General features: G+C 49.9%; 1 protein-coding gene across 2 annotated transcripts in view; it reads left to right on the top strand.

Moving 5' to 3' along the window:
• Positions 1–26,441, top strand: part of LOC122369371 (histone acetyltransferase KAT6A-like) — a 38,335-nt gene that overhangs the window by 8,168 nt on the left and 3,726 nt on the right. The window contains exons 2-19 of one of the 2 annotated variants that reach the window (XM_043344071.1): positions 10,105–10,257; positions 11,137–11,397; positions 13,203–13,499; positions 14,063–14,278; positions 14,738–14,913; positions 15,200–15,873; positions 16,311–16,417; positions 17,063–17,238; positions 17,634–17,766; positions 18,210–18,350; positions 18,681–18,804; positions 19,169–19,430; positions 19,901–20,039; positions 20,451–21,427; positions 21,846–21,954; positions 22,208–22,387; positions 22,732–22,857; positions 24,289–26,391. In XM_043344071.1, the coding sequence (XP_043200006.1) occupies positions 10,108–10,257; positions 11,137–11,397; positions 13,203–13,499; positions 14,063–14,278; positions 14,738–14,913; positions 15,200–15,873; positions 16,311–16,417; positions 17,063–17,238; positions 17,634–17,766; positions 18,210–18,350; positions 18,681–18,804; positions 19,169–19,430; positions 19,901–20,039; positions 20,451–21,427; positions 21,846–21,954; positions 22,208–22,387; positions 22,732–22,857; positions 24,289–26,391 (6,351 nt within the window). In that variant the 5' untranslated portion in view covers positions 10,105–10,107. Of the gene's footprint in view, positions 1–10,104; positions 10,258–11,136; positions 11,398–13,202; positions 13,500–14,062; positions 14,279–14,737; positions 14,914–15,199; positions 15,874–16,310; positions 16,418–17,047; positions 17,239–17,633; positions 17,767–18,209; positions 18,351–18,680; positions 18,805–19,168; positions 19,431–19,900; positions 20,040–20,450; positions 21,428–21,845; positions 21,955–22,207; positions 22,388–22,731; positions 22,858–24,288; positions 26,392–26,441 lie in introns of both variants that reach the window. The other variant, XM_043344070.1, reaches the window with a different exon arrangement.

Genomic DNA, 26,441 nt, shown 5'->3' with positions numbered 1-26,441 from the left:
AAGCTCGCCTAAAAAAATTCTCTCTCATTCAGGCTCTCATCAACCCGGCAGGCGGTGGACCTCCCGGCCACCTTCCGCGCGGTGGGGGGGGGGGGCATTTTTTTGCCCCCTCCCGTATCTCCGAAACTACTGGACGGATCCGTAACATTCAAACGATGTTCGATAGCCCTGTCAAATTTGTCGACGGAACTCCAATTTCATTGACCTCGGGGTCACCGATGACGTCACAGGTCAGGTCAAAGATAAAATGTTTCGCGTACGTTAAAAATAGGGCGTACGTTGCCTAGTATATATGTTGCTATTAGAGGTCACTGATAATACCATGTCAGGTCACAGGTCAGGTCACCAAGGGTTAGCACATGAACCAACTTTACTATTTACACCTTTTTGCACTCAAAATAGGCATCTTTTCATTCAATTTCGGCGAATTGCATTCAATTTTAGCGATCTCTCATTTGCTTCGAATAGAGAGATCGCTAAAATTGAATGCAATTCGCCGAAATTGAATGAAAAGATGCCTATTTTGAGTGCAAAAAGGTGTACTACATAGGGCTGTGCGATGCATGTTTTATGGCCCCCTGACATGGTCCCCCCCCAAAAAAAAAGGTTACAGGTCTAAGGTCATTTGGGTCAGGTTCATGGAATTTTCAGGGTAGGTTCCTTGAGATTTGGTCCAGTTTGGCGCTTTCGGTCAGCCGTCGTGAAAACGGCTGTTCTGAACCTTTCTGAGCACGGTGCAAGCTCAAATATACATATGTTGCATGTTCCCATTCAATGATACATTAACCCTCGCCGGACCTATTGGTTTTCTACATACGCGCCGGCCGGGGGGGGGGGGGGTTGGTACGATTTCCCTCGCCGTTTCGCCCCTGATGAAGCTAGAGTGTCGCGGAAAAAACAAGCGTGTGCGCCGTTACAAGACGCAGGGACTGGTACCCGATTTTAAGGTCTCATGAGGTCAGGTCAAGTGACCAAGTACCAGGGTTCAGTTTTTCATAACTTCGCAAAAAACGGTCGGAGAGCCGCGATTTTGGAATCATCGTGATTGTTTCGCTCAGGCGCGTCGAATGATACACTTTTTGTTCGGGTGAGGTCAGCTTGAGATGTTGACCTCGGGTCAAGGGCAGGTCAGCTCCCCCAGATCACGAAGCTGGTCGAAAGAGGTCATATTACATATTACTCGAATCGGCAGGTCTTCCTGAGTTTATTGGTGGTTTTCCCGACTCGCTAACTCAATTTGATGAGGAGTTATTGATGAAAAACTCTAATGACCCAAGTATATAACTGCAATGAAAACCGTAAGCCTCATGCTAATAATCATATTCAAAATAGGGCCAAGAAAATAAGACATGTTGGCCAAACTGACAAACTGACTTTTGTCAAACCGTCTTACGGTTTCCATTGCAGTTATATACGAGTATGTAATCATGAGCCTCAAAACTGCGCTTTCTTTAATCAATGACCCAAGTGACCATGAATGACGCCACGCAATGTCAACAATGCAAAAGTGAAGCATCGGACCTTGCAAGACGTGCAAGAAATCACGATTCCATGTGCTGGAGACAGTTTGAGATAGTTCTCGGGGCTAACATAGCAGTTTTCATTTTTCCCCATTGACTTATAGGTCTCATGAGGTCACGTGGCCGACCTGACCTCATGTGATTTTTAGGAAAAATCCGAGATATATGTACAAGTTGTGAGACCCCTGGATGATACTACATCCTGTAAGTTTCATCTCCCTGTGAAAGTTCCTCTGGCACTGACGGCGATGCGAAGTTGCGACATCTGAGGACTGTGCAGAGGTTCACTTATGACGTCACAGTTCAGTGACCTGACCTGACCTGAAAATGCGGTTGGTGTCACAAAATGCGGCTTGGATCAAAGGTCAGGTATGCCAAGTTTCAGCTCTCTATCGCCTGCGTGTTCGGAGCTATCGTGAAAACCCCTATAGGGAGGCGGCACCCCCCCCCCCCCATCGGACGGCGAGGGTTAATGATACATGCAGTACCTGATACGAGCATAAGGTTAAAACATGCCTAATTTCATTTCAATAATAACGCTCGAAAGCGTCACAGCTAGACAAAAAAGAAAAACTGTACTTAAAAATAAGCGGATGTGAACACAATCTCCTTGACCGAATCCTTACAAAATGCAAGTCACGGGCCATGGCACCCCAGAAAACCTTGCTTAAAAAGACCCACTGAATCGCCACGAAATCAAGTGCTTTAACATAGGCGTGTCATCTCTATGTATATAAGATCTCTATGCTCAAGGTGGCCATTGTTACGAAGGAAAACAAACATAGTGAGTGCATAAAGCAGTAGATACCAGCAGCGGTTCAGCCGGGAGGACTGGTGGTCCGTCTTGCCCCGCTGGGCCGTCTTACCCCACCTTCCCCTACTTTCTAAGCATGTTAAAATGATCGCGCTATGAATGGTTCATATCTTGTTTGTAATTTGTCAGATTATCCTCAAAGAGCAAGATTTCCTGCTTGATATTATGATAAGTCCATTGGTGAAACTAACAAGATAAAGGTAAGATGACAAGGAAGTGGGCGTATAAAGTTGTTGTTACAACTTCCTGAAAGATGACACTCGTCGTCACCCCCCCCCCCCCCCCCACACACACACACACGAACAAATGTTCTTCCTCTCGTAACCGATCCTGACACGGCCTGTCCTACCCGACTCCAGACAGAGAGGGATTACGTCACTGGACTGGTGAATGAGTCGTCCCTCCCCTCTCCCCCCCCCCCCCCCCACGGCGCGCGCCGACCGTGAATCACGCCGGCCGTCGCCGTCAGCTGGCGGAGAAACCACGTGACCAGACCACGTGACCCACACACATCGCCGCCGCAGCGGCCGCCGGCGGCGCCAACCCACGCGGAGTTGGCTGGGTATTGGGTAATGGGATGGTGGTTAGGCTTTGTTAGTGGTTAGGGTGTGGCTGACGTGACACTTGGGAATTTGGAGAGCAGTATTGATGAAAGGTTGTGTTTTTTAGATGATTTTAATTCACGGAAGGGGTTGTTGGATTATGTGAGAAGTTTGACGCTTGCTGATGATTTGTGGGGAGCTCGGCATTTTAGTTATTCACTGGTTGTTTTGATCTCGCTGTTTGTTCATTCACGGATGAAAGGCTGTTTCTACTGCAGCGCGGAAATGCGACACGTGCGGATATAAGGCATTGCGTTGGAATAGAAAAGCGAGATAAGCTTAATCTTTAGTAGCATATTTTGCAAGACCCGTCAGTGATAGGCCTGCGAAAAATAAAATGCAATTATTAGACTTTTTGAACTTTGCCGTGAGCCTGGTAGAGTTATCGAAGTTGGGTCTTATCAGGGTCATACAGGGAACGTAATTCATAGGTCTGGAAATTTCATCATTATTTCGACGGTTACCATTTCGTTTTTACTCCTTTTGTATGACAGTGAGGTTTCTTATCAATTCAATGTCTGATGGAAGATCTATGAACTTAAATGCGCATTGTGAGATCTTCTTTCTTCGGCTTCAAGACTATTCTATCGTATTCGGTTTCAGTCGCAGTTTTCTGAGAAGTCGCAGTCCGCAATAATTTCAAACTACGCCGGTCTCATCCAGAAACGTTTCTACGTTTCAGCTCGTTCGTTGGCAGCGTGCCAGAGCTGAGCGCCGCGGCTAGATACACCTTTTTTCAATCCGAATCGGCATCCGGTCAGTTAGTTTCGGCAGATCTGCATTAGGAACGTCAGCTGGAGTGCGCTTTCGACAAACCACGCTTCAAACTCGGCATAGTGCAGAGACTCGACATGGGGCATTTAATTTCGACACTGAGCGTGGTTTCGACACTGGCCAATGGATTTTGGCACACGACATAGGACTGTGACATCGGGCATTGGAAAAAGGCCAATTTCATTTTACAATGGCAATGGTCATTCAGTTTCGTTGGCGTTATAACAAGAAAAATCAAGCAAATTTCAAACCGCATTTTGTACATTGATGCGTTTCCAATGCTTACCACTATAATTTTTAGCATTTTCTTTTTCTTAGAGTTCCCTTGTATTAATGGAACACAAAATACGCCAAGACCGTGGTTTTAAGGTCTAAACGTTTTTTTTTTTTCTGTGGATGGAGGGTGAGTATAGGCTAGCAAGCCATGTCAGAGTCGTGAAATGAGAGGATAATGCGAAGGAAGCATTTGGGTGAGTCTATACCAGTGACCGGTGAGCTGCGGCGGCTGACAAGGCGCCGGTATAAAACTGTCCCTCTACGGATAAGCAGCCAAAGCGATCGATGGGTCAGCCCGCAGGGTTTCCACCTTTCCAGAGGGCAGTTTTTTTTTTGTCCAGACTCCAGAGATACAGTTGACCATGACTGACCACACCGCCGTCCTGCAAACATTGTTGCCTCTCTAGGGTGACACGCCCATTCCCATCTCCGCAGACTTGAACCTTCCGCGCTGGCGGTCAGCGCCACTCACAATGTGTCGACAGATCGACACAAATGAAAAAATCAATATTTTTGTTTTTCATCCAAGAATACCGCTAAAACATATCAACTTTAGATGCGTTGAGAGGAGCGAGGCCGCGAATCACCTTTGTCAACCTTTGGATTCGCCAGGAGCGTGGCCCCGAATGACCCCCGTCGCCCTTTGGATTCGCCAGTGCTTCCACATTGTCACAGAATGGCACGAGGATGATGACCTAGCATGAGGTCAGCTTGTGTGCCGGAGGCGGGTGATGTTAGGGACGAACCGGTGTTAAGGTTCCAGAGCGACTGACGAAATTAGGTGCCCGTTGCCGTATTCCAATGAGCGGTTGCCGATTCGGATTGAAAAAGGTGTGGTTTCTTAGCAACCAAGCGCCCATATTGAGTGTCTCTTTACAGTACCGTGGAACATTTTAACGCATATTCCTAAAATGCCTTTCTGAAAAGATAAGAGTTGCTTAATTCACTGATGAAATAAATTGACCACTGTCTAGCTGGGCTGCAAGCTGCCGACGTAAAATGCAATATGACAAAACAGAATACCCTTTGTCGATATTAAATGCCCCTGCCGTTGTTCAATGACCCTGGTCGAATATCAACCGATGCTATTCTAAATTAGCGAAAAGTGTCGAAATGCGTGCTCCAGTGTCGAGTTGTTAGAGTGCCTGTCGAGGTAAGGTGCCCGCTGCCGTATTTCAGTCCCACGCACAAGGGGGAAAAGCTCAAATTATTGAGCGCTCAAAAAATTGAGCGGGCCCCATTATGAAGGAATAGGCGAAACGATGGTATTTTACAATGCCTCTAGCGTCACACTACGGCAAATATCGTATCCAAATAAGGTATCAATGGCAAGAGAGAGCAACAAGGTTTCTTCTCGAACACTCGCCGTGATAATTTATATCGGTGTTTTTGGAAAGAAAGTGCCCTAAAGACGCTCAACTTTTTGAGCGCCACTTGTCGTTCGGGACCGCGATACTCAATAAATTGAGCGCCACGACAGACGACAGTCAGCTGGCGCTCAAAAAATTGAGTGCCGGCCAGCATCTACACTCAATTTATTGAGCGTTCTCCGTGACAGGTGAAGCCGGTACTGGCTGCCATTTTTGATGTTATGTTCGTTGAAATACGTTAAACTGAGTTGAAACAGAAATGCAGGAAGTTGAATGCTACGTGGTACCTAAACTTTTCACAAACCCATGGCATCATGTCACATTTTCCGCTAGTAGTTTTATCGGTCGCCTTTCGGATTCGGCACACCTCAAATAATTATACAGGGCTTGAATAATCCGTATGAATACTGTATTGATATTTTCTGACTGTACTGGGAGAAGGGAATACGTGATTACAGAAAGATATCCATCCACGCTTGAATATTGGAGAATTATACAGGAAAAACTGTATTGCCACGGTTACAACTTACAAGGCCATCGGCCGCAAACAAACAAAAATACTATACAATGTGGGTTAGATTCACAAACATCACCAAGTGTGGAACACAGAGACGAGCAAAACAACATCACATTATCGCATGCCAGCCCGACCACATTGGAACCGGGTGACCTGCGACCGGAACCTGCGTCTTGCCAGCATACATCACAAGAGCAGGAGGCAGTGTCGTACTGCTTTGATCCAAAATATGCCATATAACAAATGATATAAACGACCTAAGCTCGGACTAAGCTTATAATTATCAAATCCTTAAATGTAAAAGACGAATGGAAACATCGAGTCTCAGACCAGCAGTAGCAACCATCACAGTAGCAACATCACAAAGAACACGCGGCATTATCAGACAGCCGTTTTGTTATCGGGCTACAGGCGGCGACGGCGTGGTTGCAGACCAGCTGCGAGGTAGCGGCGTGCGGGCAAAAGGCGCGGGCACACCTCCATGTGGCCGTGCGGACAGTGCGCGGTCGGCGTCGCATAGTGGGCGGCATCGGGCTGTCCCGGGGCCGTCGAAGCCGCACAGGTTGTCGGCGCATGTGGGCGCCCGCGGTCACCACGGCCAGCTGCTCACCACCAGCACAGACTGCGCAGCGTCGCCGCTCCGCCGGCCAGAACACGCAGACAACCCTTCTTGCAGTCGCACAACACGTCGCCAAACTCATTCACCTGCTCCACCATCTTGTTGATGTCACAGAGTCGTTCAAGTTGTGGCTCGTGCCATCGAGCATGACCTGCCCGATCGGACACGGGTCAGCGGCTTCTGCTCCAGCGAAATCTTCATCTTGGTGACGTCTTGCTGATCTCCACAAAGGCTGAGCAGATGACCTTACCCACAGGGACGGCCGACGTCCTCGCCAGCGACCGCTTGGTTGTGCAGACCTGCCAGAAAAAGAAAAGCTGTTTGGTGATCTCAAACGATTTTTTTTTCTTTATGCAGTGGAACAAAATGGAAAATATGTCATACAACAGGAGCTAAAAAAAGATGCAGCCAGGTCGTCTAAGAAATGGGTGCAACATTGATAAAATTCTTCCTTTCCTTGAATGAATTCTGCAAATTCTTTTGATAAAATGTGTGGTGATTATAAGGAGACCACTTTACTATAAAATTGCTCAGGATTCCCTATCTGGACCTGTCAAAAAATCCTGGCTGCACACCAACAATGAGCATTAAATCCGAAACCTCTACCAGGTACCTAGGGATAATTAAATTCTGATTCAGGAAAATATTTCAGTCACATCATACAAATAAAAACCTTTACTATATTGAAACTGAAAATGTGATGCCGATCCAGCGACCTAAGGGTCTCAAAGTATAATAATGAATTAATCTATTATAAATTTGGTGGTGACTGCCGACTGGTGTCTGGCAGCCTAGACCTTGAGGCTTGAAAGTGGCCTTCCTTTTCCATTGACTCCGATCCTCCAGATGGAAATGATATAAAGGATCATTTTTATCTTATTTCAAATGAGGCAGTCAGCAAAGTGGCTATCCTGTTTCAGCATTCACACACACAATAGTTGACTGTCAGTCTGTCATGCTGTCAGTGTTGTGAAGTAACGAAGGAGTTGAGTTTTGTTTATTATAAATTGTGATGTTATGTAAAGGACTGGAAAATGAATGTGAAAACTATGGAAACATATTGGCAGAGTATTGTCACTTACTATCAGGACATATGGATAGAGAATACATTCAAATTAATAAGAAATGCCAAATATCAAGGTACTCAATCACTGATAGCAGTGGACTATCGTATGTTTTAAGGTCAATTATATGAAAGTTAAGACTGAAACTACCTTTTACCTCGTCATACCTAATGAAAAATTGTGTAAAGAAAACATTCACAGCCTCTTTGAAGCACTTTGACCACTAAAAAACAAAAATTTTCACGTAAATATGTTGTGTCTCTTTCCCTCAAAACATCATATCGGATGGCGCCACTTTCGTCGACAGTTACTTATCTGCACGCAAATCGAGGAAAACGTGAATTGATTGACGTTTACGTGTTTCCAAATTTAAAATCACAGCATATTCAAACTTTTTCAGTGTACCTTTTAATATCTAAGTATAACTAAAACGATAAAAACTTACCTTCAACACAAGGACGACGACAACCACGCGACCGGAGACGTCGCGACGAAATAAACAAACGGCGCCGCCAAATGAAAAAATATTCTCCGATATGGGTAATGTGAAATTGAGTCGCAATCATTTTGGGTAGTATGAAAAATGCTCTTTCCAACAGAACCCTAGTAAAAAAACGTGAATGGACAAAAAATAACTTTTATTTCGACATAAATATTGGCCTGTTTTTAAGGCATCCTGATTTGCCTGATATGCCGTAAGATTTCGACCTAGAAATTGGTGTTCCCCCAATCATTGAAGCTTGAGCAGTGAAAAATATGAAAGCCTAATCTGTTTTGCATCATTAGTGATTCTCCTAGGGTGTTGCCATTTCTCCCTAGGTGTTGCGAGTTGCTTTTGCAAAACGTGTTCCTGAAACGGCTCAATTTTTTGAGCCCTCAGCATTACGCCTATGGGAGCCTCTGACGTCACACGCTCAATATTTTGAGCGCTCAATAATTTGAGCTTTTCCCCCTTGTGCGTGGGAATGATTTGAGTGAACGGATGCCGATTCGGATTGAAAAAAGGTGTACGTTTGATATCGGGGAGTCAATACAGTCGCAGTTTCCGATGATGCGGAGGTGCAGCCGTGTGGGAGACTGGCAGTTGACAGTTGACACCGCTGAGGGTTACGCACGAGCTGGGAATACTGGGGGGGTGGAGGAGTGCCAGTGTTTTGGACGTTCAGCATTGATAAGATCAATCAAAAGCCAAGAAGGCCAGAGTATTATTGGCATTCCATGGCGGGATCTGAGATTTGTCGTTTTAGCATATGTTCTGTCGAACATTTATCCAGACTAAATACATCTGCATCTAAATCTGCATCTAAATACAAATGTATACAATACATCTGCATCTAAATACAAATGCTGTAACGTTAAATGGACGTTTCATTTGACGGCATTTGTTACATCATATTACTTCAACCTCTTTGTTTATTTTATTTTATTAAATAGTTTTCATGTGTATATGGCATTTGATTGCTTGTGGCCTATGCCCGCTTCATATAAAAGCCAAGACCTCTTGTCATTCAGCGCAGCAGCCCACCATTTATAACATCTTGTTCAGATGGGTCACGAGATGTGACAGTGAAGATGACGGACGGATCGTATCATGTGTTCAGACCAGTGGCGTGGTCTGTAGCTTGGTCTGTAGTACGACACTGGTGATAACGGGGGAATAGTAATGGTTTGTCCGGGCGCCCTGCTGGAGTTGTGCTTACTCGATTCCATTATCTGCGTTCTTTGCGGCTTCAGGTCACATGTAACCCCAATTACTGATTACACGAAGTAAGAAACGGGTACGATATAGCCTCGTTGCTGGTGCGCCCTCTAGCATTGAATAATTGTCATATTCTTGCTTCCGGGCGGATATTCGAGGCTGTATGTTCTTTGTTTTTAGTCTCATCGTGCCCATGAAGAAGAAAGAAAACGGGAAATCTTGCCAGCGCGTTCCGCTGGGGGAGTTTCGGTAGAGTGATGGACGAAATGGCTGGTCCACACGCTTGCAGTTTGGCTCGAGTCACTTAGGCACTTTCCGTCAGTTGAGCAGAGAGCATGACCGGCCGACAATGTCAGTGGTCGCGGTACATGCTGGAGAACATCGCTTATCTCAGTCTTCCATCTCGTTCTGGATTATCCACATTTGCAAAACATATTTATTGCGATAACTCTTACACTTAAGGACTATCTAAATAACGTACTCTGAGCGAGAATTATCAAACTTCTAGGTGACGTCAGCAACACTAGGTAGGTACGCTTCCTGCCATGAGAAGCGATGTTTGAAGTTTGAAGAAGTTTGAATATTTAAGCTTTTATGTCATATTATTCACTTGCGTGGAATAGAAATAATTTATTCGCCACAGAAGGGGATATACATATGATTAAACTCGTGAGATTCTCGAAAGATTATAATAATCTGTGCCTGACGGTCCCGTGTGTCTCTTCTCCAGACAATGTGTCAGACAGTCTTTGAGTATCTGCCTGTGTCTGACAGTCCTGTGTGTCCGTTCCAGACAAGGTCTCAGAGTGCAGTGCTTATTTACCTGACTGTCTCTGTCTCCTTTTCCAGACAATGTCTCAGATGGAGGGCGGCGGCACCCTGGAGGAGTGGGTTCAGTGGCTGGCGGAGGCCATCACAAAAATCAAATACCAAAAACAGAGGCCCAGCGAGGACCGCATCTGCAACGCAGTGAGACATCTGCATAGCTGTAATAATGATCAGGTATGTAACATCTGCATAGCTGTAACAATGAATAGGAGGTATGTAACATCTGCATAGCTGTAACAATGAACAGGTATGTTAGCAACACAGATGTTACAAAAATATGAACAGGTATGTGAGCAACACAGCTGTAACAAATATGAACAGGTATGTGAGCAACACAGCTGTTACAAATATGAACAGGTATGTGAACAGCACAGCTGCAACAATGAACAGCTGTGTGAACAGCACGCATAGCTCACACGTTGACGCCATTTTCGTTCAGGCTTGGCTCACTCGGTGTGATTCAGCAAGGCTCGGTGACTGGTATTGATGAGACAGACACGGTGGGTTGTCTGTACACGAAGCACCCGCTGGAACTTTTATTTTCGGTAAACCTGCCTGTCTTTGGAACGACTGACGGCAGTGTCGGATCGCCCGGCTAGATAAACGCGCTCCAGTATGCTTGCAGTTGATCAATTTTAGAGGTCCACTCCGATATGAATCAATGGGTCGAGTATTTTAACGCCGGAACATAATATTCTTATGTGTGATGCTGGTAATCTGAAGGCAAAAGTAAACGTCAGCCATTACTTAGGCTCTGTAAAACCGGATTTTAATACTGAGTCGGTGCCCACCGACTCTGACTCTGGCCATTGTTCTGTTTCACCCTGCCTGGACCAGCTGATCGAACATGCATCGTTCCGCGCCACTACAGTCGCGCCGGTGAGCTATACGCCAGTGCCGCTCGGACGATACTGAGCCTCCCTCCCCCCGGCCGCCCGGCCGCTCGGCCGCTCGGCCCGGCCGGTCAAGGTCACGCGAGGTCACGGTCACGTCAGTGCGTGCGCGTGGCCCGGGACACAACAGCCGCTAACCAACCCTCCTCGCTCCACACAGGTGCTCTCCAATCTGGAGCGAGCCATTCAAGGCGGCTACATCCAGCGCGTCTACAACAAGAACGTCGTGTCGTATAAGGTGCCGAACGTTCCGCCGAGACCGACAAGAGTAGTCATCAGCAAGGGCACCGACCTTACCAAGATCATCGTGAAGAGCGTCAAGGATCTGGTGGAAGCGACGGTGAAGGATATTGAGGAGTACATCCTGCAAGCGCATAATATTGAAGTGACGGAAGGTGCTGATCTCAATACGACACTCAAGGTAAGCGCAAATGGATATAATTGGGGACGGGGCTAGGAGATCGAAAATGAGCATTTAGCTGTTTAGGAAATAAATTAAATAGGAAAAAGCTAGTAGACTTGATGGGAAGTATTGATTTGTCTATGACTCGATGACAATTGACATCTTATTTTTTTTGTTATTGTTGCTTCAATGCGCCTGAAGGATAAGCTCTGAATCTTACCTCAGTAGGCGGAACTATGGTCATGAGTACCCAAATATAGGAACGTTCCCATTTTTGGGAACGGAGTTCCCAAATATGGGAACGGGCGTTCCCATTTATGGGAACGGAGGGTAATTTTTCGGCCGTTCGCCCACTAAAACTCATTAGTGCATCACGTCTCAAAAAAGTGCACGCTAATTTAAGTATCTACTAAGTCTCTATAAAATTATCTTTAATCTGACCGTTGCACAAGGAAATTGACCGTCGAATGATATTTTTAATGATTTTTTGAAATGACGGAATGGTGAAAACATGGGTTACACTACATTTAACTTGCAATTTTAAGGAAAATGAAGCGTTTTTTTACATTTTGAGGTCAAGTATAATAATTTTCGCCTGGTTATGAAGTTTCATACTAGCGACACCAGATGCTGACATATGCAAGCGAACACGCGGACAGTCCGGGGGTAATATTGGTGACATTTGGTGTCGGGGCGCACGACCGCATGGAACGTCAGTGATTTTACCGAACTACTGTTGTAAACTCAGTTTCAGTGGTTTAAAATTTTTCAGCTGTATTATATCATCCCAGATAGACATATTTTATTTGGATGCTAGCTGTTTAGAGTTGTTTTATAAGGAGCGTCATGAGCGTGGTTTTTGTCTTCCGTGTTTCTAAGCGTGATCGTTTTGGGGGAATTTCTCTTATATAGGTCGCTCTGTGTGGCTTATTTATAATTTTTATGCTGATTTCGATCATTCCTCGTGCCCATCCTACCAGGCCTTTTGCCACTTACACTCATCAAGAAAGGAAAAAACTAGATTTTCATTGGGACTAGGTGTTTTGAGGGTGTAACATTCAGCGTTCCCATTTTTGGATACTTCCTTGTGCTCGTCAACTATCGGTGATAAACAGACAGGTGCTTGACATGTCTCCATTCTCGGTGCGGACGGTGGATATAGGTATGGAAGACCTTGTTGAACATCGCTGAGCGTTGTGAATTACGTAATCCTGCAGAGGGGGGCGTGCCCGCTGCGAGATCGACGGGAATAAAAGCGCAGAAGACCGGGCGAAACATGCGACGGTCTTGCCGGAAAGGTCATCTGATGATTGTTGCGTTAACAATAATTTGCGGCGTTGGACGTGATGCTTGTTAATGAAAAGAGCCCCTGAAAGGCGTCGGTGAAATCGTTCCCAATTTTGGGTACGCCGTTCCCATAATAAGGAACGCTTGCAGCGCCAGTGTACGAGAGCGTTCCTAAATTTGGGCTCGCGGCCCGGATGATGGACTGCTTTAGAAATAGGGGAACGATTTGAAACTACGATGGGCCTTACAATATCAAACTCTTTCCCAACAATATTGAGACAAATATCAGGTGGTTCACGATCTTTTTATATTTTTTGGACGTCATTTAACGGTTCTTTTTCTTGTTTTAAATAATGCCTACATGGCGTTCCCATATTTGGGTTTCTCGTTCCCAAATATGGGAACGAAAATGCGTTCCCGAAAATGGGTACGCTTGACCATAGTTCCGCCTACTGACCTGTAATTTGTGTATTTATATTCTACTTCAACTGTCCGCTAATCTGACCTTATGTTTCTATTCTATTCTCCACCGCCAGGTATCTCTACGGCGCGCCATCGCCAACGGGCACGTCCTCCAGGAGAGCGGCCCGGGCGGCGACCTCTACCGGCTGCCACAGGAGTCGCTGGCAGTGGCCGCCCTACTTCACCCCCCAGAGCACCGGCCCAGTCGCGCCAAACCGCGGCACCCGCCCACCACGCCTGTGTCAGGACCTGCGGTAGCGGCGGCGGCGGCGACTACCGCTACGCCGGTGGCTACTGCGGCGGCGGGGGTGACCACGCCCAAGAAGAGGCGCGCGGAGCGGGCTGAGACGCCCGTCACACCGCCCAAACAGGTGCGAGAGGGGAGGGAAAGGGAGAGAGGGGGCGCCGATAAGCTGGTCATCATGCAGTGAATGAAAGTGAGAGGCGGCACTATTGAAGCGTACCCCCTAAAGATTCAAAAATTAAGGCTGCTTGAGCAGCTCTCGAAGAAGACGTTGAGGTCTATGTTGTACAGTTGTAGCCTATTTCTTTTTTAAATCACATGTTCTTCTGCGTCATTTTGATTTATTTTGGATCAATCTTGTATGTCTACTCATGTTTAAAGGCAGGCCAAGTCTTAGGTTTGGCAGTCTGGCTGGGAGTGATGAGTGCGTCGGGTGCGCCCATTGTGGAAGCAGAGCGGACAATGGTACGGTGCATTAGGCTTCCGTAGACAGTACGTGTTGCTTTTTATAGTGAATCTCTGTGAAGTATATCAGATTACGGCTGTCCCTCAAATGACAGCAATACCAGGCATTATTTGCCACAATTGGTTCATAACTTGTATGACACACAGCCTTTGACACCAAGCTGCTTTAGTGGTCCATCTCCTGTGTGTCTCTCTTTAGCCTGACCCCTTCTCCCTTCCCGACAGGCTCCCTCACACATGAACGTCTGCACCGAGTGTCTGGGCACGGCCAGTCGGAGTCCGTCGGGCGGCTCCGAGCCGTTCGTCCACTGTGGACGCTGCCGGGCGGCCGCCCACCCCGGCTGCCTGAGGCCGGCGGCGAGGGCGCTGTACACACGCACTCAGCGCTGGACGTGTGACGAGTGTCAGAGCTGTGAGCTGTGCCAGCAGCCAGCCGATCAGGTGAGGGTGGGGGTTAGGAGTGAGAACAGGATGGAGAGTTCAGGGTGAGAGATGTGAGGATTGGGCTGAATGAGGGATGAGAGGTGGGGACGGGTTTAAGGGTAAGTTGGCTTTTTTGACGGTGAAAGACTCTTGTATGATTGGTGATGATATCCTTAGTATGGGCGCCCAAAATAATAAGTCATCCAGTTAGGCCAGTTGACGGGTAGGCTGGTAATGACTGAGTTGGCAGGCGTGTGAGATGGTGCTGAGTTGCGGTAGCAGCTCGATGCATTGTATTCCCGGTGCTGAACTGAATCAACATACAGAATTGGCTAGAACTGAGGTGATATTCCTTTCCTCTCCCATCCCCCCTTACTGACAGTCTCGAAGGCCGGGTCCGTCCGAAGCCTTCCCCATGTGCGTTAAGTACAACTATCTTGCCTCTCTGACCGTAATTATCTTTCTCGTTCTCCGTAGCCGGAGCTGGTGGCCAGCTGCAGTCAGTGCTGGCGGGTCTACCACCGCGTCTGTGTGGAGGGCCGTACCCCTGCCGGTTGGCTGTGTCCCATCTGCCGCCATCCGTCCGCCGTGTCACCCGGTGGGACGTTCACCGGTGTGACCAGGAAACGGGCCCGGTCCACCAGCGGCGGCAGGTGAGTTGTGCGGTTGTCAGACAGATTGAACTTGTTTAAGAAAAAATGTAGGACCGAATGGGATAATGGGCTATTCAATTTATGAGCCGATGACTTGAGTGTGCTGTCTTCTTTAGTGGTTACCAGAAAGTTTTGGCACCGCTTTCAAATGCTTACTCTCATTCTACTGCCCCCCCCCCCCCCCACACACACACTCAAAAAAAAAAATCCAAACCCGGCTGGTGTGGGTGAATCTATTGCCGTTTGTGGCTATGTTTGAGCTCTTTTCCCGTGTCCGCCCCCACAGCCGACCGAGGAAGCGCGTGAAGCCTCCTCGTCGCCGCAGCAGCGTCGACTCGGGCGGTGACGAGGCCAGTTCCTCCGGCTCCTCCTCTGACGAGGACGAGAGGACGCCCGCCGCGCGCGGCCCTCAGCGCCGCCGTGAGGACTCTGCCGGCTCCAGTGACGGAGAGGAAGCGGGCGCTACCTCGGCCCGTCGCCGACCGGCGGGGTCTGTGACGGTTACCCTACCGCCGGCCGGAGCGGCCGCCCCGGGTGAGGAGCAGAGCTCGAGCGGTATGTCGTCAGCGAGTTCACGCAGCAGCGCGGCGGGCGCCGGAGGGCAGCTCCGGGGGTTATTTGACGGACTGAGTCATCTGTTCACAACGGGAGGAAGACGGGAAAGACCCGGCGGACGTCAGAGGCGACCCACTGGAGAGGCGGGGTCTGAGGGACGCAGACCCTCAGAGGGAGCCACCAGCCCCTGCGGCCGCTCGCCCAGCTGGGAGACAGGCTCTCCTGGCCCTGTCCCCCCTCCTCCCCCGCCCGCGCCGACTGTGGGTCACCCTCCGACGCCGGCTCGGCCCTTGTCTGTGTCGGTACCGGCCGGCAGTCCGCCGCCCGAGGGGGGAGCCGCTGCTGAGCTGAGCTCCCCGCCGCTGCCCGGAGAGCCGCACCTGCTCGTGGCGCCGACCGTGGATGGTAAGTGGAACGCGTGGTACAGGAAACTGCTGTCAGGGGCGCTACTGGTGTGGGCTATGCGAACGGTTGGGTCAGAACATCCCTCACTTGCTATTATGGTTGAAACTGGCCCAAAGTTAACAGACTACAGGACTGCGATAAATTTTCCCCGAGAAAATCATCTTGCCGTCATGGCCCTGGTTAGGGTTTTTGCTCAATTTTGAACACACTTTTCCCACTCACTCGTGCAAGATAGCGAACACTGTCTCAATATTGAGTCCCTTCTTACTTTGACCTCAACCGTAGCTTTGCTGCTTAACCGCGATTCGCTGTTCGTACCTTTTGCATAACGCTTCGTTGTGTTTTCTTTATTGAACCGTCTCTCCGCGTCTTGTCTTCTCCGCAGGTTGTCGTCGGCTTCTTGTCATTTCACCGTCGCCCCGTTTCCTCCTCCCCAGGTCGTCCGCCCAGTGAGGCGGCCCTGCGCTCCCAGGCCAAACTACCGCCCGGTGTCACCGAGAGGGATGTGCTCTGCTTCCGACGGGCCAAGGCTAAGGTCAACGAGGTCAGTATGGTCAACTGACCAATGCTGAGGTCAATGACCCGTCAGAGGGTCGGGAGAAGGGAGCACGGGGTGGCACAGCGAACAGCTAGAAAGAATGCGAATGATTGTTGTAGCATGTAGCGCTTTCAGTGTGTTAGGTGTTAGGGCTAGCCGGCATGCGTCACGCTGATTACTGTGGTGAATGATTTTAGTAACCGCGTCAGTGATGCCGGTAAAGGTATGGGTTTTAATCAAATCAGGCTAAATGCGCAAAAAAAAAGTTTAACAATGAGAACGATTGATATGCTAAAATATAATGCAGACTTAAATCAGGCTAAAATGGATACTAACTGCTTACACTTTACACCACCTGCAGCACAGTTCACTGCTTACTAAAGTTTCATCGCTCATACACCTAATTGCACTTACGGTCACTTGGCGTTGAATGCAACTACGGCACCCTAACTTGGACTACATTAGCATCTGTGGCTTGTCTATGTTTAATCTCCAGCATTTCTGTGTAATCTGCTGCGTTAATCTTCCTGTTTCCTGCCTCTATCTGGCTGGCTGCTTGTCTGTCCGTCTCTCTGCATCTCAGCTGTCTGTATGCGTGTGTGTGTGTCTGACTTCTCGGCGCCCGACACGTGGCAGTGTTTTGGCGGGCAGGTCACTGGCGTCGTCACCCCCGGAGACTCGACACCCGGTCACCCACCACCACCGGCTCACCCCACGGCGAGCCACCCGACGGCGGCGGCGGCCGAGCGCTGGCCGGCGGCGATACAGTTTGGGAGACATCGGATCAGCACCTGGTACTCGGCGCCATACCCGCAGGAGTATGCCAGGTGAGCGAACTGCGGATGGGGGATGGAGGGTTGATGGTAGTTTGATGGATAGGCTGGTTTCAATGGTGATGTGTGTTGAGTGATGAGAGTTAAGGTAGGGGCTGAATGACAAGTTATATATGATGAATGAGTAAGTGGTGTAGATAGAGAGTCGGTCTTTGATTTTGTTATAACCGAACTACTTATGTCACTTTGGAGACAAGTGCAACAAAGCCGTGAAATGCCTATAAATCTAGCGCATGTCTAAATATTGTATTTATGATCGTAGGTTCATAACGATAGATTTTCGATATCATTGGCTGCTAATAAGTTCAGACCGTTCACTCTCTTTTCCTGGTAGTTTGTGCGATTCTAGGACGTTATCTGACCAATATTTCCACCCCGCCCGCCCTCAGACTACCGAAGCTCTACCTGTGCGAGTTCTGTCTCAAGTACATGAAGTCGAACGGCTGCAGAAAGCGGCACGCCGGAAAGTGCGCCTGGCGACATCCGCCCGGAACGGAAATCTACCGGTCCGGGGGACTGTCGGTAAGTGCATTTGGCTTGACTGGACTTTGTTGTACGTCGTTCATTACAGTAATTCTGCCCCGTCAGAAAAAGTGTTATCTGTCCCGCGTAATGCCCCCCCCCCCCGTCCCCATGGACAGTAATTTAGTGTAATATTGTCTAGGTAGTTCGCTGACCCGCCGTCAAAACACTTGACCTATCGAAATCGATCAGGTTGAAGGGAGCGAGTGGTTAATGATGTCTGTGTCACACTCTTGCTGCTCTCAGTTTTCCATTGGACAAAAACGGCAGTATTTTTGTCACTGTGGTATTTTACGTCGCTTTCTGTACCCGGAGAAACAGATCTCACTGCAAAAACCCAAGCCCGTCAGCCCGTCTGTCCGCCTAGGTCTGCGCAGTGTGCATATGGTATAGCTTTAAGTGTAATTATAACCTGTCTGACCTGCCTCTTCCCCTTTCGTCAGGTGTTTGAGGTGGACGGTAACGTGAACCGCATCTACTGTCAGAACCTCTGTCTGCTGGCCAAACTGTTCCTCGACCACAAGACGCTCTACTATGATGTCGAGCCGTTCCTCTTCTACGTACTCACCAAAAACGACGAGAAGGTACGACGAACTGTGACTCTTGCTGTTTGTGTCTTCCTTTCTAGCTTCTTTCGTCGATATGCCGAGCTGTCGTTCTTGTCTTATTTATTTTTCGTCTTTTCATTTTATATTTTGTTCTTTCATTCGTTCGTTATCGTATTCTTTCTTACTCATGCACCATGGGTGCTTTACTGTTCTCAGCTTAATTTTTGTGGGAAATGAATTGTCTGGGTATTTTCCACTCACTCTCAAACTCCGTCGTACATGCTCCCTTTTCGCCTACTTTTGTAGTAGACCTGATTTTGTGCGCTATTTTGGCCAATATCTGACAATTTCTGTCTGTCCTCACAGGGCTGCCACCTGGTCGGGTACTTTTCCAAAGAGAAGCACTGCTCGCAAAAGTACAACGTGTCGTGCATCATGACGATGCCTCACTACCAGCGACAGGGCTTCGGAAGGTTCCTAATCGACTTCAGTAAGTAACCGGGGGCAGTGAATATGGTGTCTTTCGATAGAGTAGGACAGTCTTCCTGCTTCCTCGTCTACCCATTGAGTCTGTTACGGCAGTTGTTAGCTTTGTAAGGTGATTGATAAATGGGAGTGATTAAACAGAGACTAGGAAAATTATAGCCTGTTGTTCGGATGCCAGGCGTGACTCCGCCATTATGCGGAATACTTGCCGAAACTGTCGCTTTTTCGACAGACTTTGGCCCTCCTACCGTGTAACCGTATCCTTAGGTGTGCCATATCACCACCAAGTCACCTTCTGGTCCGTATGATTGTCTTACTTCTTAGGATACCTGTTTGATTTGTACATAACTCCCCCCCCCCTCCGTCAGGTTACCTGCTGTCGCGCGCCGAGGGCCAGCCGGGCACTCCGGAGAAGCCTCTCTCGGACCTGGGCCGGGTCTCCTACCACGCGTACTGGCGCTCCGTGGTGCTCGACTATCTCTACAAGCACCGCCCGGGCGGGGGCAGCAGCCCGCAGCGGCAGAAACGGCCCCTGGTGTCTGAACTGATGCATCAGACTGGAGTGCATCCGCAGGATATACTGACGGCGCTGCATCTGCTGCATATGGTGCGCAAGACGCCCGACGGCAGGTACGTATGGATGCGAAGAATGCTAGCCCGGTGTCAAGGCGGCAGCTGTTTGGGTGGTAAGACTCCAGTGCCCAGTGTTTTCCAGTGACGATTTTTATGTATGTTTCTGTTATCCGAGTAGGGGTGTTTCGAATGGTCTCAGCGATGTTCTCATTGAGATGGTGTGCGGTAGACGGAATTTGCGAGTGTTGGTGTTAGCAGAAATTACTGCTCAAAACTGTAATTATTAGATCGTCACCGGTAGCTCAGCTCGGACGCCACTAGTTTTGGCGATGTAGTTCATGAGTGCCAAAATTATCAACAGCTACTGATAACCCAGAAAAGAGTTGTTCATTTGAGGTGAACATCCTGTTAATTTAGATGTGAATGGCCGATACACGTTTTTTTCTGGTTCAGTTTTTGCATCTTTTAGTTGGCAAACAATATGCTATGTCTGATTGGTTAATGTATTTCTCTCCGTTCTCCATCAGGTGCGTGCTGTGTATCGACTGGCCGACCGTAGAGGCTCACGGCCGCCGGGTGGCAGCCAGCGCCACCCGACTGACGCTGGATCCGGACGCACTGCGGTGGACGCCGCTGCTCTCCGGGCACGGACACCGCAGCCATCAGGTGAGGACAACACTACACGGCTGGCTGTTAGACACTGTCCTGCGACAGGACCCTGTAGCTGATTCAGTGAGAAGGTACTTGGTTAAATGGGGGTACTTGTAAAAGGTGAAAGGGGTTATTAAGTAACGCGCCTGATTGATTTACTGCGAAGGAGATTAGATGGAGTAGAAATGAAGCAAGGAAAAGGATGACATTAAAATACGTTACCATTGGTAGAAAGGGAACAAAAGGGAAGATCGATTTGAATACATGAACATTTTACCGTGGAGAAGGAGATAAATATATTTAATTTGATAAATATATTTGCTATCTGTTGTGTTTTTAATAAAGACCCAAAGGGTGGGTTACGTAACAAATGACCAAATGACTAAAATGACTGACTGACTGAACGTCTCTTCCTCCCTCCCGCAGGACGGCGACTCGTCGGAGGCCGAATCCCGGCACTCGGTCAGCCCTCTCAAACTGCGCCGGCCCGAGCGTCCTCCGTCACCGCAGTACGCCCCCGCGGCGCCCGCACAGCCGGCGCCGCCGTCACCGCCCTTACAGCGACCGCTGAGCAGACCCCGCCAGGCTAAACTACATGAGCTGATGGCGTTTCGTATGTCTCAGTCGGATGGGAGAGCGAAAAGGCCGAGAGAGAGTGAGGATGAGTCGGGAGGTGAGAGTGGGGAGGAGGAACAGAAGAGGGAGAAGGAGAATAAGGCAGAGGCGAAGACAAAGACGGAGAGGTCAAAGGCGGACGCAGTTGGGAAAGCTGAGAAAGCTAAGGACGTAGGAACGAAGGCTGAAGCAAGAGGCAAGAGTGGAGTTTCAGCAAAGAATGAGTCAAGAACGAAAGCTGACAAGGCTGATGGGAGAGCCAAGGCTGAGCCCAGGGCCAAGTCAGCTGGAACTAAGCCTGAGCCGAGAGCTAAGGCGGAGCCAAGAGCCAAAGCTGATACAAAAACGCATTCGGAGTCGCGAGCGGAGACAAAACGGAAATCAGAACTGAAAACTAAGTCTGGGAAGGCGAAGTCGTCGCGAACTGGCTCGGAAACCAAAGCTAGCATTGAGACGAAATCCAAACCAGAAGTGCGGACAAAGTCAGACGCCAAGTCCAAGTCTGAATCAAAACTCAAGCACCACTCCAAATCCAAATCAGACTCTAAATCCAAACTCGACTCGGCCCGAACCCCACGGACGCACCGGCGGGTGTCTCGGGACAGTGAGTCTCGTGTGCGTGACTCATCTGAGTCCGACTCGGACTCTGAACGGGAGGAGCCGAAGGCCAGGCGGGCGGGTCGTCCGCGAATTCGTCGCTCTGCCGATCGGACTCCTGCCTCGGGTCAGGCAAAGGGTACCAGAGGGGCCGGCCGGGGTCGACGCGGTACACCCACCAGCAGCACGCGGTGAGTCTGGGGTTACGTGCTACTCAGTTTGTCTTGGGGTGGCTCTGACCCGCGGCAATCTGACAAGGTATACTCCTTTGTCTGTCTGCCAGTTCGTGTCTGATTGACTCTGTGATGCCCTTTATTCTTCTCTAAACTTATGTGACAATTGCTTTATTCAGTGTGCGAAATGTTTACTGATGAATGTTAAACTGCTTAGTGGATACTAAACAAATATATCACCTTTGGTATCATATAAAGTAGTTGTCCAGTATATTTTTGGATAAGATTGGATGACTTTCGTCATATCAATTTCCACCCGCTCTTTGCTATTGATTTGTCTCCTCGACTCTATTTCACATAATCTGCGTACGAGCTACTTGCATTCAATGTCTCGCCTGGCCCCCGCGCCCTGACCGCTTCTGTGTTCGTGTCACAGCTCTGTGACGCCGGTGGCGGCCGCGTCCGGCCGGAGGAGACGCCGCACCGTCTCCCAGCAGAGACTCGACGGAGACGGGGAGACGGAGATCAACGGATCACCGGCTCGGGTAAGTTATAATAGAATGGTAGACAGGATAACGTTGTTCGGGGTCCTCAAATTCTCTATTGAGACCGCATTTACTCATACTTCATCGTAAACACTCACCGGCATAGGAAATATTACGTGCGGCAATGAACAACTCAGTGCGGGAGGTCACCGTTAAAGCTTACCTTGTCTGTGATCTACTCTTCTGCTGTGTATCTGGTTGTGCCAGTCTGGTGTTTCTTGTCTGTGAAGTTGACTGTGGCTGTCGTCTCCAGGCTCGCTCGCCGGAGCCGGAGCCGCCGGCCGCGTCCGCCAAGCCGGAGCCCCCCGCCGCCCCGAACGCCGAGACTGAGGCACCCCCGGTGAAGAAGAAGCGCGGCTGGCCCAAGGGAGTGCCGCGCGGTACCTCGTTCAGGAAGTGGGGAAGGCAGAAACAGGGACGGCCACGCCTGGCTGTAAGTGATTAATGATGCTTGACTTGCCTGTTTTGCTGAAAATGTCATGCTAACCAGACGTAACGATCATTCTAAAGTGTATTGCCCCATCCGGAGTACGGTATTTTAGTATGTTAAATATCAGCCGATTTCTTAAGTATTTATTTGTTTTGCTCCAGTCACCAAAAATCTGCATACTCTGCATGTTCAACGGAATAAAACAGCTGCTTTCATTGCCCCGCCGAATATTTGTTTAGCGAGTCCCAATCACGCTTATTTCATGGTTCTGACTCTCCCCAGTGACTGATTACTGAGTGTTGTCATTTTCAGTATATGCTGACTGGGATGTTGTGTCTCATTTTCAGAAGAAGCAAAAGCAGACAGTGGGAGCGGCCAAGAAGGCAGAGAAGGAAAAGGAGAAAGAAAAGGAAAAGGAGAAGGCGGCGTCGCGTGCCGGGACGGAGCCACCGGCCGCCGGCGGACGGACGCAGGTCAGTAGCTGAGATCAGCGAGAGGTTGACTCTCTGGGGCAGAGCGTGCGCCGGGACCGAGCCATAGGGGTGGAGAACCAGGGGAGGTGGTTGATTCTCCGCGGAATCGTTGGGAGAGTGGTTGTTAGTTTGGGGAGAAATGAGCTGGGGAGAAACGAGCTTTGGAGTTGGGAAAGCAATATCTAGTGGGGCTCACCTTGAAAGATGACCGCGGAGGAAAATGACGAATATTTACTGAGGCATATGTATTCACTCGCGCGTTCATACACGAGCTGCCCTGTTAACACTTACGAACCTTGTCCGTGTAGTTGTAGACTAGGGTGACCCGCGTGCTCCGCAACGCGAAAAGGGATATTTTCGATCGGCGGGTGTTTGTTTTTTTCTTGTGTCGGTTGGGTTATCTATCCATTTCGGTCGATTGCTTTTTGACGGCTAAACGTTTTGGTTTGTGGAAAAAATATCCACCGCATCGAGGTGCCCGTGTCTGATAAGCATGCTTTCCACTTCAGAATCTGTCAAATGTGCTTTATAATTTAGGCGCGTAGTTTTATGACAAATTAAAGGCGTAGATAATTTTCACTAAAAATCGTTTTGCAGAGTTTTGAAACATTTATATTTTTAAGAATACTGTTGCTTGTCATGCAAACGTGATGATTGGATCTTGGAGAGAATTGAATGCTCTTTCCAATGATAGCATTTTCAATTGTCAAACGTATCAGGTTAAGCAGCAAAATCTGTGTAATTATTTAGTGGCACATTTTGGACAAATACCATTTAATTCAGCGAATTTTTCCACATTGTTTTTTATCAATTAGCTTTTCACAATTTTTCCATGAGAGACGGTACATTTTTATTGCTAATAGGCGCTGTTTCAACTCATTCCGTCTGACGATCACCTGAAATAATATAAATTCCAAAATCCGTCCAAAACGTCCATTTTTCAAAAGAAAGTGTCCTCCCCGGTGCACGTGGCGCGTGCCAACCCCTGCATCGCACACCATTCGATAGCCCGTTCGATTCTCTACACGATGCTGTTTTCCCCGTACCGGTCGGGCCCACGGTTACCGAGATATTGCACCGGGACCGGACCCGTGTCGGGCAAATTTGGCTGTTTTCGCCCGTTTTTGCCAGCCGATTAATACATGTAAAGTCTATGACGCGAATTTGCACTTTTTGGGCACGCGCCACGCGCTCGCTATCGATCCGATCGAGCTGAGACCCATCAAAGGCACGTTGTCCATCCTTGTTCTATGAGTTGCGCAAACTTCAGCGCGGTAGGTGCAACGGTGTGGCCTGTAACCCGCGCTACGTAGCACCATGTCGCGACCTCGGTTACAGACAGAAACTACGTCACCACAAATAGTAATATATGTAGATTGTTTGTAAGCATTCCGGTACCAGTGTTTGACCGAGCTGTGCGCCCTGTTTCAGGACGGTGAGACCGCTGCTGAGCGGAGAGCCGCACGTGCAGCCGCCCGCCGGGAGCCGGATCCGGATCCGGAGCCGAAATCCGAGCCTGAACCGGACACCAAGCCGGATCCGGGGGCAGAGACTGAATCCGAACCGAAATCCGAACCAGTTCCGGAGCCAAAGACAAAGACGAAATCCAAGGCGAAGCCTGACCCGGAGCCGGAGCCGGAAATGAAGGAGGAATCCGAGCCTGAAGCAGAAGCGGAAGCAGACCCGGAGCCGGAGGTTCTTCGGGATGAGCCGGAGGCGGCACAGGACGAATGCAACGTCAGCAACTCGAGTGAAGAGAGCAACACATCAGTAGCTGCGGAGCCGGCCGGCGGGACTCCAGTGTCTGAACCAGAGTCTGAGCAGAGAGAGGATCGGACTGAACTATCGGAGACGGTTGGTGCGGGTCCTGATAGCGAGGAACGGCCCGAGGCTAGTCCGAAGGAGGTTGAGAGGGAGGGAAGCTGCCCCAAGGCTGAGGAGCCGCGACCGTCCAGCCGCACTGGGTCCTCACCGGCTGAGAAAGAAGCTGTGGAGACCAACGGCTTGGACAGCTCCCGGGCGGAATCAGGCAGTGAGGCAGCAAAGGAGGAGCGTCAGACCGACGGACCGACTGACGTGTCGAACCGACAGCCGTCTCCGTCAATACAGACAGAGAAGTCACGAGACAGCCAGTCTCCACAGAGTCGGGAGGAAAAGAAGGTGGAATCCAGTCCAGTTGGTACGCCCAGCCAGCCGGAGGCTAGCCCGGTAGAGAACAACCACAAGTCGGCGGCTAGTCCTAGCGAGGAGACGGTACAAAAACCTGCGACAAGTCCTAAGGAAGAGGCAGCTAGCAAGCCAGCATCGCCAAGCCTTAAGCAAGAGGAAGCCAGCCAGCTGACTTCCAGTCCCAAGCAGGAGGCAATTAACAAGCCAATGCCCAGTCCCAAGCAAGAAGAAACTCAGAAGCCAGTGGCCAGTCCTAACAGGCAGCTAATGATTCAGCAAGCACCCAGCCCTAGACAGGAAGCAGCGAATAAGCCGGTGACTAGTCCTAGCCAAGCACAACCAGCGCCCCAGCCAGCGCCTAGCAAAAGACAGGAGCCAGCAAAGAAGCAAGAGACGAGCCCCAGCCAGCAGCCGACGAATCAACCGGCGCCTAGCCCTAAGCAGGAACCGGCGCATAAGGTGCCTAGTCCCAACCATCAGCCGACGCCTAGTCCTAGGCAGGAGGCAGCTTGCAAAACGGCGCCAAGCCCTAGGCAGGAGGTGGTACAGAAGACGGCGCCCAGCCCTAGCCAGCCACAGCCGACACATCAGCCTGTGCCTAGCCCTAGCCACCATCCAGTGCCTAGTCCGGCAGCAATGCACCAGCCGGTCCCCAGTCCAAGCCATCAGCCTGCTCCCAGTCCCAGCCAACAGCCAATGCACCAGCCAGTGCCCAGTCCGAGTCACCGTCCGGCGCCCAGCCCTAGCCAACTACTGACGTATCATCCGACCCCCAGTCCTAGCCAGCAAATGGCTCACCATCCGGCCCCAAGTCCTAGTCATGTCTCACATCAGCCAGCGCCTAGCCCCAACCACCAGCCTCCCCACCATCCTACGCCCAGTCCCAGCCAACAGTCCACGCCGCAGCCAACTCCGCAGCCGGCGCCCAGCCCTAGCCACCAGCCAAGCCACCACCCGGCGCCCAGCCCCAGCCAGCAGCTGGTGCACCACCCGGCGCCCAGCCCGGGTCATGTGCCCCACCAGCTGGCACCGAGTCCCGGCCAGCAGCCGGCGCCCCAGCTGGCGCCCAGCCCCGGGCACCTACAGCAGCAGGTGCTGAGTCCTAGCCAGCACGCGCTGCATTCCCCAGCGGCTGCGGCACGGGGGCTGCAGGCGTCCCCGGGCCTGGCGCCGACTTCTGCTCAACAACAACAACAACAGCAACAACAACAGCAGCAGCAGCTACATCAGCAGCAGCAGCAGCAGCAGCGGGCGGCGGCCGTGGCGGTGTCGTCCGCTGCGGCGCACGTCCAGTCGTACTACCCGCAGTATGGGTACAATCAGCAGCTGCTGGCCGCTCCGCAACACGGCTGGCTGGCCGCACAGGTAAGAATGAGTCCCAGTGTCTGACAGGCTGTTTTCCCTTTCTTTTCTTC

This window comes from Amphibalanus amphitrite, unplaced genomic scaffold, assembly GCF_019059575.1.
Source record: "Amphibalanus amphitrite isolate SeventyFive unplaced genomic scaffold, NRLGWU_Aamphi_draft 001029F_arrow, whole genome shotgun sequence".
Lineage (NCBI taxonomy): Eukaryota > Metazoa > Arthropoda > Thecostraca > Balanomorpha > Balanidae > Amphibalanus > Amphibalanus amphitrite.
This window is presented reverse-complemented; position numbering and strand designations above follow the sequence as displayed.